We start from the raw sequence: 12788 nt of genomic DNA on the forward strand, positions 1-12788 counted from the left end.
AATTGAAACAGAGGGAGTATTATTTTATCCTGAGATTGTTATTTCACCCTCTGTTTGGAATAACTTATTCCGATACTATTTTTAATTTTGAGATAACTTATTCCAGAATTAGTAACCAAATAAGGGATAAGGCGGTACTAATTTTTATCTCAGGATTATTTTCCTTATCCATAGTACCAAACGACTCCTTATTATATAAAGAGTTGTTATTCCACCCTCTGTTTGGAATAACTTATTCCAATATTATTTTTAATTTTGGAATAACTTATTCCAGAATTAGTAACCAAACAAGAGATAAGGTGATGCTAATTTTTACCTCAGGATTGTTTTTCTTATCCATAGTATCAAACGACCCCTTATTATATAAAGAGCAATATTTTATATTGTTATGGCGAGAGACTGATCTGATCTATACCATGGAATGGAAGTGAAACAAATTTTGTCCATCTCTAGGTTAAAAGGTAAAGTAGATAGGCTAACACAGTATTGTAGCTTGATTAGGATTAGAATGGCTAATTAAATTGTTACTTTAATGACTCAAATCTCAAAAGTCATCCTTTTGAGAACTTCTATTTTTATTGAAATTATTTGATTTTCATTAAATTAAAGTCTTAAAGAAACAAAATAAAGAAGAAATTCAAGATAAACAATTCTGTAAAAATAAAGATGAGAGCTAATGGTTAAAAGGATGAATAAGCATGTCTATGAATGGGGATCTTCACTACAATTAGGCGAAAATGCTCAAATTTGCCTTAAATTTTGCAAAATGATCTAAATACATTTTCTGATTTAAATATATTCTTGTTACTAATTAGGTTGAATATGCTCTCATTAACTAACGGTCAACTATTAAAAATTAATTAGTATGATTATTCATGCTTTGTACCATTAATGTACTAATTAGTAATGTTGTAGAACATATTAACAATGATGTTTGAACAGAGTCAGAGTCAAGATTTGATATGTTTAGATTATGAATTTTGATCTTCAATGGATTATCAAGACAAGTATGTAGGATGTCAACCAACACACTAGCTCTGCCCCTGTGTTTAAAGAGATAGAGCTTGAAAGATAAATTACAAGAAATTTGACTTGTATTTTCGCTACTTTACCCTTTTAAGTAGTTAAAAAAAAGTTTTTTTTTTTTTAAGGAAATGAAGAGGTTGGGATGCATATTGTAAAAAATATAGACTATGGTGCAAATCACAAAATAGTGCATGCTTCAAGGGTCCAAAACGCAAAGAACCCGTTATTAGTTTGATTGGTACTAATGGTTGCCACATGTCCAAACTTGAATAAATAAAACCCTTATGGGTCGTTTGGTATGCGGAATTCTCAGGATCATAGTCCTGGGTTATGGTCCAGAAACTAATTTATCTCCTTTGCGAGATGGGATAAAATAATTCCAAGTTTGACAGGATAAGATGGGATATCTAGAATTAGGGTTGAGATTAATTTTATACTTTGTTAGTTTGTTTGGTAGAATAATTTATACCTTCTACAAACAGAGTATAAAATTAATACCAAACTTAATCTTGGGATGTATCTCTCATACCAAACGACCCCTTATATCGGATAGGATAAACAAGATATCCCATGCGTTGGAATTAGCTATCCCATAATCGATATATCCCACCATTTTAGTATATCACATGAGATTGTTATTCCTTATCCCGCCAATCAAACGACAAGATAAAATAATCCCACATTTTATTTCATAATTCTTATTTCTTATCTCGCATCTCAAAAATTATTAGGCCTTTCGCGGCAGTCAAAGAAGCAAAAAAGATTTACTTTAGAAAAACTATTATTATTTATTGTCAATAAAGAGGCTGTACTATTGCATAACAAGCTAAACAAAAGTCTACTAACAACATATGATATGATTAATAGGAGAGTATTTTCGATAAAGCTAGTGCATTTTTCATTAATGGCCTGGGAGGCACTGAATAATTTTTTTAAAACCATGCTTTGTTAACAATTGTATGGGCTATGGATATATAGATTTGGTAACTGCTACGTCTGGTGCTGTTTCTATGGGAGTATGCACATTCACACTTTAAAATTCCCATTGATATTGATGAGAATGTCAATTGCAATATCTAACAAAGTGCACTTGCAAGTTTAATCCGTGATGCAAAATTGATTGTGTGGGATGAAATGTTGGTGGTGAATAAAATAATGCTGGAAGTTTTTGATTTTCTACTAAGAGATCTTATGGATACAGATGTAATATTTGGTGGAAAAGTTATTGTTCTTGAAGGTCATTTAAAACAAACTCTTCCTGTTGTACAAAATGACCAAAAAAAAAAATCATTAATGAAAGCGTGTTATTCTAGCATTTGGAGTACTAGAAAAAGTACTATTATCTATATGAGGACAAAACCGATCCTGCATTTTTTGATTATTTGTTAAGAATTGAAAATGGTGAAGAATGTCACCACTCAACAAATAAGATTGAAATTTCAAATTCTTTAATTATTCCTTTCATAACTGAAAGAGAATCTTTAGATAAATAGTCACATATTCATATTTGCGTTCATTTGGCTGTTATGCTTCTTATACAGGCTCCCGCTTAATTTAAACAACAAAAAATAATTTTGTCAATGAAATCAACGACATGCTTATTGATAGATTCTCAGGAAAATCGAGAAAATTTTGTTGGCATTGATGAGACTATATCAAACCTGACAATCAAAAACAATTCTACTACATACTTTAAATCCTATTGGATTGCCTCATTACATATTATATTTGAAAGAGAACCATCCGATTATGTTATTGCTAAACTTAAATACATATGAAGCTTTATATAATGGTACACGATTAATCTATTGTGACTTTAAAATCTATGTTATATGTGCTAAGAATATCACAGGCGATTTCAATAATATGCATATGCATTTATCCCGAGATTACTGTTATTATTATCACATGATGAAAAATTGTATGTTCCATTAAAAAGACACAATTTTAGTAAGATTATGTAAATTTCATAGGCGGTCACATAACTATCAATTTTTTCCCACTAAAATCACATAACTATCATTTTTTTCATCAAAGTCATTTAACTATACTTTCTAACATAAAAATCACAAAACTTTGAGCTTACTAACACAAATATCACACCTACCGGAAAATTCAATTTCGGATGGGTAATATTTTTTCTTATTTTTAATCTAATAGATACAAATTCAATTAAAAAGAACTGACCTGACCCAAAACTTATTTGCAATTAAAATACTAAAAGAGTGAATAAATTTGGAAAAAATTTATCACAAGATTATTAATTCCGATGCAAATAGTAATAACTAGTACTCCATAAAATTCAGTTTCCTACTATCCATCAAAATGTAACACTTTTCAATATATATTGGAATAAAAGCGTCCCTAAGATTGAAAAAATTACATCAAGCAATATAATACTTACGAAGATAAAAAGTTTCAAAGAACAGCTCTCCAAATATTTTAGTCGTTGAGCATATAATTAAGTATCAAGGACAAGCTTATCTCCGATCATATCCTCCTCCGAAACATTTTCTTTTGTGTACCACAATCATGGGAATTCCGCCATCCAACAGTTAGCATCACAAGCCACAACATTTTATTTCCGCTCATGAAAATGAATCATATAAAAAAAGGTTGAATGCATTCAAAATTACGAAGAAAAAAAGGCATTATCAAACTGAAAAAAGTTAATCCTAGAATGAAAATTTAATTTTTTGCTTGACAGCCCCTAGAGATAAGGATCGTATATTTGGTGGAAAGAGGATTGATTCCATTTCTTTAGTATCATCTAAAATGCTTGTTTCACCATCAGCTCAATTCTGGTGGAGATATCTTTTGCTGCTTCGTCAATAAGTTGAAACTAAGACCACAACTCAACTTTCTTTAACTTAGGAATGATATTTTCAATGAGATCACCTTTGATGAGAAAATGTTACTCCAGTTAATTGCCTTTGAAATATTCCTATGTCCTAAGTGATGGTTTTTATAACGTGTTTTCTCATTTTGACGACTAACTTGAGCTGCATGATTTTCACATAGATCTTCCAATTTCCTTTGTTTTCCCTCCTCCTTGTTGGAACTGATGATATATTTACTTCAGAGGTTAAGGTACCGATAGCTATATAAGGAGCAGAGGTTAAGATACCGATAGCTATATAAGGAGCTGAGATAGTAAAATGACATCTCCTCCTGAGCTTGTTAAGCAACTTGAAGAAATTTTGTCATCAAATACGAAGGTACACAAACATTACTTAATTAGAGCCAACTTATCATTTATAAGGGTTCAAGTTGAGTAGGACCAAGACAGAGTACTTGGAGTGCAAGTTCAGTGATATAGTGCATGAGACGGATGTTGAAGTGAAACTTGGCACCCAGTGTGAGGACCCACAGCTGGGCCTTGGCCATACTGTGAACCCTTGTGCCAGCCCCTTACAACTGGACACCATGACTTGTCATGACATACTCAGGTATTGTAGCAGTGAAATCACACATAGTTCGCTACGCGCTGCAGCACTTCGAACCCGTGACCTCAGGCCTTTTGTCCTCCCGAAGGAGACGACTCTCACCAATTGAGCTGCAGCTCAATTGGTGAGAGTCGTCTCCTTCGGGAGGACAAAAGGCCTGAGGTCACGGGTTCGAAGTGCTGCAGCGCGTAGCGAACTATGTGTGATTTCACTGCTACAATACCTGATTATGTCATGATATGTCAAGCATGCATGTGTGTCCAGTCGCAAGGGGCTGGCACAGGGGGTCATCACATCGCAAGGGGTGTGGGGTCCTCACACCCAGGTCATACAGAAGAAAGATAGTTTTAAGTATCTTGGGTCTATTATACAAGGAAATGGGGACATTGATGATGACGTCACACACCGTATTGGTGCAGGGTGGATGAAATGGAGGCTTGCCTCCGGAGTGTTGTGTGACAAGAAGGTGCCACCAAAACTTAAAGGCAAGTTCTACAAAGTGGTGGTTAGACCAACAATGTTGTATGGGGCAGAGTGTTGGTCAGTCAAGAAATCTCATGTTTAGAAGATGAAAGTGGCAGAAATGAGAATGCTGCGATGGATGTGTGGGCACACTATGAGCGATAGGATTAGGAATGAAGTCATCCGAGACAAGGTTGGAGTAGCCTCAGTGGAAGACAAGATGCGGGAAGCGAGGCTGAGATGGTTTGGGCATGTGATGCGGAGAGATGCAAATGCCCTAGTGCGGAGGTGCGAGAGGCTAGCTAGGGACGGTTTCAGAAGAGGTAGAGGTAGACCGAAGAAGTATTGGGGAGAAGTGATTAGACAGGACATGGCGCATTTCCTACTTACCGAGGACATGACCTTAGATAAGAGGCTATGGAGGACCCATATTAGGATAGAAGGCCAGTAAGTAGTCGCGTTTATCCTTTCTTACGCGTAGTTTTATTGCTCTATAGTTTCTTGTCTTTTGATTTCTGCGAGTATCTGTTGGTTTATAATGGCTTATTTACTTTCATTGTTTTCATTTTCATAATTGCTTTGATTTGTTTGCCCGTATCTGATCTTTCATATGCCTTTTCTTGAGCCGAGGGTCTTCCGGAAACAGCCTCCCTACCTAAGGTAGGGGTAAGGTCTGCGTACACTCTACCCTCTCCAGACCCCACGTTGTGGGAATTCGCTGGGTATGTTGTTGTTGTATCATTTATAAAGATGTCTTTATTTGGAAAGCCTTCTTTGTGCAATATGCCTCGCGCATTAGTTGGCTGGCAGTATATAGAAATTGACTGTCTTTTGTGATCACTCGAGGATCCAAGTACCTATCATAAGGTAACAAGATGCATTACAACTACGGTACTTGCATCTATTTTTTTAAGGAAAGCTGGAATTTTAACCGGTGGTTCGGTTTTAGGTTCAATAGAATCAGGATGGTGGAAATCACGCTCATATATGGCATTGTGGTTCTCCATATCAAGCTTGGTTTGGTTGTGCGTCGGCCTTTGAATCAGGTTTTGACTTCCATTTCTCACTTGGCATTCTGAATTTCCTGTAGTAATTGAACACTTATATTTTTATGTCATGAGGTTGGTTTTCAACTGCACTTTATGGTTCTGGTGCTTGAAATTTGACTTCCATCAATTTCTTGAAACCAGCAAAGGGAATATAACGCTTTAAACTGTTGTTTTCCCTAACTTTAAAAACTGTTCTGTAAAAGTGGATATTAGCCTATATTATTTTCATTAATCTATACAACCAATTATTTTCCATATTGGAGAGGCTTTGACTTGTGTTACATTGAAGTTCTTTACTGTTTGTCACAAGAAACGATGTTACATGCTTTATCCTTATTGTTGTTTGGCTGTTCGTGCTGCGTGGCTCCCTAATTCATCTATGAGTTAGCTTGAATTTCACTATCCAGCTGAACATGAATAATGAACCGTATATATCAAGCGAAAGTTCCTCCAATTTTGAAGAATTTAATTTGCCAGTCATCTGAATAACTATCTTCAGTTTTCCATTTACATCTTGTACAAAGCGACTTAAATCTTATGTTACTGGCTTTTCCTGTACCTAACTTATGTACATTCATTTAGATTTAGCACGTTTTTCTGAATGGAGCTTAAAAATCAAACAATTGTGCGGCAAGGCTTTTTCCAATCCGTCCCTTAATTCATCTTAATGCTTGGGCCCTCATATTCTGTTCGTAGAGCGGTATACCAATAAAAAGAAAGCAACTATTTAAGCAAATCTTGTTATTGTTATTCTTTCTTATGCATAGTAGGATTATGAAAATCTATGAGATGCAACAGGATGTATTGTATGTGTCAATAACCACTTAGCTAATAAGCCTGTGGAGACTGAGGACGTTCCACAAGCTGTATTTCCGAATACTGTATTTGAGTCAATTATTCGAATCACTTTAAATTAGTTTATCTTATAAGATCAATGGCAGGCTGGTTCGGAAGGGGTGATTTGCGGAGAAAAGAATAGCAGATAGAGTTAGAGCAAAAGAGAGGATCACTACGAATTAGGTTAGCACTATGCTTGATGAACTTTTGCGCTGGTTCATGTTAAGCATTTAGTTCAGTTAGAAATAGAAATAACATGCAATCTGAAAAACCCTCATCTAAAGATCAACTTCTCGGACCACATAGTTTGTACAATATATTTTTGTTCTTTTTATTAGTATATTATATGATTACATATACTACTTTACAAATACATAAATGTGACACAAAGGAATCAACCACGCGCTAGCTATACTCCTTATATATAGTTGATTAATAATATATAGTGAAATTGTACAGTTTTATATACTAATATTGCTATTACCTTCCTGTGGGATTCACAATCTGGGAAAAGACATCATCAGTGTTACCATAAGCATTTTCACTTTCAAGGCTCAAAGTACTTCTATGCATAGCTATCAAACTGTTTTGATCAGCATTATCATGATCCACCTGATTAGTTGCCTCAGAAGGTGATAAAACACTATCTGGATTTTCCTGTAACTGAAGGGCATATTCAAGATTCCATAGCACATCGCCCATGGACGGACGATCTATGCCACTATCAGCTAAGCATTTCTCTGCTGTTTCTGCAAATTTTTTCAAGCATTCAGGATTGATCTTTCCTTTCAAATGTGGATCAATAATATCTTCTAAATGACCTTTCCTTTGACAAACTAATGCCCAATCCGCAAGGCTAACTTGTTCTTTCGGAAGGTTTGGATTAAGTGCTGGCCTTGCACACAATACTTCAAACAAGACAACCCCATATGAGTACACATCTGATTTTTCAGTCAATTGTTGTCTTCTAAAGTATTCGGGATCCAAATAACCGAAGCTACCCTTTACAACTGTTGTAACATGCCCTTGGTTCATGTTTGGGCCAGTTTTTGAAAGTCCAAAATCTGAAACCTTAGCGACCCACTTGTCATTTAACAAAATGTTTGTACTTTTCACATCCCTATGAATAATGGTGTATTTAGCTCCTGTGTGAAGGTAATGAAGTCCTCTGGCTGCCCCAATGCAAATCTCCAACCTCTGCTTCCAAGATAGTATAGTTTTGTTACCTTTATAAAGATGTTCCCTCAACGTTCCGTGTGCCATGTGGTCGTAAACAAGGACCATTTCATTATTTTCTTCACAAAACCCGATCAAGGACACTAAATGGCGATGCCTTAGCTTTGAAAGCATCTCGATTTCAGTTTGAAATTCGTTGACACCTTGTTGGGACGACGGGTTTGATCTTTTGATTGCAACTTTCGTGTCTCCGTCGATAACTCCTTTGTACACCTTTCCAAATCCACCAACTCCAATAACATATGATTCGTCAAAGTTTTTAGTAGCTTGTTTGATCTCCGCAAGTGAAAAGTATCGACAGTTAGAAGCAGCATCTGATGAAATGGTCGTGCTACCACCACCAGCACTTCTTCCGGAAGCTGATTTGGTACCGGAAGAATGAGATTTGGAACTCCCATATATCGGTAGCCAACTAGTCGTGCATGATTCAGCTCCCATAGTTCTCCTTTTCCTCTTCAAAGCAACAATGACCAAAACAGCAGCTACACCAAATGCAGCAACTCCACCAGCAGCAGCAGTGCCTATAACAGTAGTACTATGTGATTTGTCCTTATCAGAAAATGCACGCGGAGCTTCTTCTTCTTTACTCTGTTCGTCCTGATATTTCTTCATTAAATCTGACATTGTAGGATTCTGGCCTGCCAAGCTTGTGTTTCCACCGTTGATCTTAAATATCTCTAATCCATTTACAATAGCATTAGCTAAAGCAGCATTATCTCCTGATGGATGCACTGCTATCCAAAGCTGATCATCTCCATTTTTATCATCAACATGAGTCACATAATCTTTTACTAACGGAATTGCCATTTTCCCATGTTGCATTGCAACTAAGTCGACTTGGCTTTCTGCAATTTGTCCGTTGATATATACATTAAAGACCAACGAATTGATCTTCGTGGAATCGACAATGAAATCGCACCAGTGAAACCTCACGAGATATGTAAAGTTTGCATCAACATTAAAAACCCAAGTAAGGTTGTAATTCACGTTGACATTCGATTCGAAACCCATCGATCTACAACTCTCGTACACTGAAATCGGTGCAACATACGATGGCAAGGCATCGTAATTGATTGTCATGTTATTGCTCATAGCAATGCCAACAGCTGAGCCGCCATATAAGTAGGGAGTATCTTCATACCAACTCCGCATCAATCCACCTGAATCATTTTTCGGAGGAATATATTGTCCACCAACATTGACCCTATACATCAACTCCATGTTATTTTCCTTTACAGATATAGTTTGCTGAGAAACAACACCATTATCTCCATTATCACTAGCTTCTTCATCAGTATTGAACCCAGCCATCACAGGATCAGGCCCGTAAAATAAATCAGGTGAGGTGATCATTTCGATTCCATTGATGAACGCGAGCGACGAATTACCAAAAGGCTTAATTTTGATCTCCAAAGTTGGAGAATCCATAGGAGCCAAGAGGTATTCTTTAATAATGTAATTTTGTGACCATGCTTGTGCAGTTATAAAGGCACTGAAATTATTCAACAATGTAACTTTACCAGCGGAAACAGAGATATATGAATTGGAAACATTTAAATTAGGATAAGTTGTTGGGTAAAAATGAAGCCTGAGTAAAATATGAGCTGATTGGTTTTTAACAGGAAGGTTGTATGAGGATTCTGAATGAAAAAATCTTGCGTTTATATATGGGACAACAGATGGAACAGAAGGGTCATGAGATTGAGGTTGTGTCGTGACTGATTTATCACCTGATACGAGATACTTGGTATCCGATTCCCATTTTCTCTCATCTTCATCTGTTCCACCATTTTGAGAACCACATGCTAAGAACAATGAGTTTTGATCACCTATTGCAGCATGCAGCGAGCGCGAAACTGAAGAAAGGCATATGAATAGTAGCAAAATGCGGATTTTTGTTAACAACATGGTGCTAACAAAAAGAAAAAGGCGTACAGGAAAACAATGTTTTCTGTACGCCTTGAGGCAATGAAATTTGAAGTTTTTTTTCTTTCTAAACGAGAGATTCTTTTGTGTTTGATTTATGATGAAGACCAGATCATTTCTTGCCTTCTAGGCATCCATTGTTGAAAGGGTTTAAGCTTTATCAATTAGGATGCCTGGGAATAAACCAACAAATTGAAAAACTGTTGAAATGTTTTCACATTCTTCAATTTTCTTCTTTTGTTTACCTTTTTTTGCTTTCATTGAACACACACCAATCGTTGTGATAATTGAAGGTTATGAATGAATGGTTAAGAGTGAAAATTGTAACGCAAGCGTAATGTTATTCATTTGGTTCCTAAGCTAATGAGATTTTTTTTTTTAATAAGAAATGGTTCTTTGAAAATCAATGGAGTGAATTTGCCGAACCAGTTATAAGTTTTTTTGAAATAAAACCATAGGTTTAGTTATAAATTTATCTTTGTACCAAATAATTAGGATAGATTTTTTTTTTTCATAAAAATAACGAACTGAAACGAATTCATTTATATATAGTAATATATTTTAGATACGATACATAATCAGGCCTTCAAATTTGACATCAACTGATAAGTATGCCCTTCAACTTTGAGTGTGCAAAAGTAGGCACCTCAACTTGTCTCTACTTTGTCAGTTGAACACTCGAACTAATAAAATGAACGTCTAGACACCTCCAAAGTTTATGTGTCAATGAAGTCGACTCGGATAGAAATGGATACAAGTAACACTCAGACCTACTCTATTACTGTTGAACTAGATTGGTACGGTTCCGATTATTTTCAGCACTAAACCACTAAAATATGCTTCCTGCTCAATTTGTTTTCCCTTTCCACTTTATATGTTTGTGATATTTGAGTCAAAGATCAAGTCTGCAAAATTTTCAAAAAATCTAGAGATCCACATGTTAGTTCTTCTCCAAATTTTATGTTTTTCGGAAAGAGATAATGATCAAAAGTACACATGAAATATCAAATTTTGCAAGTTTTCTATCCGAACTATCAAGTGTTTGTATTTCCTATATGAACTATCACCAACTATTTATTAAAACACCTTGAAGCTGACTAGACCAAGTGTTTGAATATAATCGCCAAAAGCACGACAACTTGATTTGCCCGTAAAATTTCGTCCACATGGCAGCTCACTCATTAATTTCGAAGTGTGTTTTGATAAATAGTTGGTGATAATTTAGGTAGGAAACATAAACACCTCAACTATAATTCAGATAGAAAACTCGTAAAAAAAGTAATACTTCAAGTGTATTTTTGACCATTATCTTTTTTTGAAAAGCAAATTTTCATTTAGCAACCTAGTCATCGCAGATAGTACAATAGTTATTCTTGGTAAAAAATGAATTGAGAGCGCACAAATTGCAACCTCTGCCTTGTAAATAAAAATTATGCTTGAGCATCGCTCTTATATTTAAGCTCTTACGGTAAAAATTATACTCAATGAATATGTAATACTCTTACAATCCCGAGATAATTAATTCTGGGATTAGTTATATCATCATTTTATCCCAACCAAACGTGAGATAAAGTCATCTCAAATATAATCCCGGGATTATTTATCCTTATTCTTTGTACCAAACGAGTCCTTAGGGTGTGTTTCATATGAATTTCTCATGTTCGTTTGGTTAAAAAAATTGAAAAAACATTTTCTTTAAGAAAATAAGTTCCTTAAAAATGAGAAAAATGATTTTCTTAATCAAAGTAGGGAAAACAACTTCACAATTGATATTTTACCGACCATCCTACCACCACCAAACCCCAACAACTCCCACAACCCCACGCACCTTCCCCACCCAACCCCCCACCCCCCGCCAAAAAAAATTAAAAGTTTTATATTTTTTTTGGGTTTTGAACAACCTTCCCCCCCCCCCCCCCCCCGGCCTCCTTTCTTAATTTTTTTTTTTAATTTGGTTTTTTACACCACCCTCTCCAAAAAAAAAATGGAAATTTTTCTTTTTTTCTTTTAGTTTTCTGCGACTCCTTCCCCTCCCGAATTTTCTATATTTAATTTTACCTTTATAAAAAATGAAAAGTTCGCATGGTTAAATTTGGTGTGGAGTGGATAAGAAAAAATTTCCCATATTTTTATAAAAGTTAAATAAAATATATGAAATAGAAAATTTGGGAGTGGGTGGGTGGGAGTGGTATGGAGTGGGGGGTTGGGGTGGGGTTGGTGGAGCATGACTGGTATCTTTCGAAAAATGTTTTCAACCAACCAACCGAACATGAGAAAATAAGTAGTAAGAAATTCACTTATTTTTTACTATCCAATCGAACATGAGAAAATAAGTAGAAAAAACATTTTCCTCCATATTGAACACACCCTTAGTCTTATATTAGAAGTTGATAGTATTACTCCCTCCAGATAAAAAAGAGTGTCCACTTAGTTTTTTTTTATTTTTTTGGATCAAAAAGAGCGTGCACTTATCAAATTACCTTATTTTTCAAATTTATCCATATTAAGTGTTATGTGATCAAATCACAATACTTATTTAATTAGGGGCAGCTTAGTCAAATTACCTATTTTTTTCTAGGAATTCGTATTTTCTTAGGGTGCATTATATTTTCTTTTCCTAGGAGTTCGCAAGCCAAAATTATGGAACTATGGATCAAGAAGCGTTAATTGAGAAGCTAGGTCTCACAATTAACCTCGCAAATTATTCTATTCAAATTGTGTTATCCGTTGTTTTACTTTTACCTAGCTATACCTTTTTTGATCTGCACAAAGTACATAACGTTATACTTTTAGAGATAATGATAAA

The 12788-nt window shown here is 35.3% G+C and overlaps 1 protein-coding gene across 1 annotated transcript; it reads right to left on the reverse strand.

The window, feature by feature from the left end:
* Nucleotides 1-7099: 7099 nt before the first annotated feature.
* LOC132605553 (receptor-like protein kinase ANXUR1) lies at nucleotides 7100-10490 on the reverse strand. The gene has a single exon (XM_060318680.1). It carries the CDS (start codon nucleotides 9962-9964, stop codon nucleotides 7301-7303), a length of 2664 nt encoding a protein of 887 aa, XP_060174663.1. The 5' UTR covers nucleotides 9965-10490; the 3' UTR covers nucleotides 7100-7300.
* Between the last annotated feature and the right edge of the window lie 2298 nt (nucleotides 10491-12788).

The sequence above is a fragment of the Lycium barbarum genome, chromosome 8 (genome assembly GCF_019175385.1).
Source record: "Lycium barbarum isolate Lr01 chromosome 8, ASM1917538v2, whole genome shotgun sequence".
In the NCBI taxonomy this organism is placed as follows: Eukaryota; Viridiplantae; Streptophyta; class Magnoliopsida; order Solanales; family Solanaceae; genus Lycium; species Lycium barbarum.

Coding starts and splice junctions, on each gene's coding strand:
- LOC132605553 (XM_060318680.1), bottom strand. CDS start 9,964: ATGTTGTTAACAAAAATCCGCATTTTGCTACTATTCATATGCCTTTCT.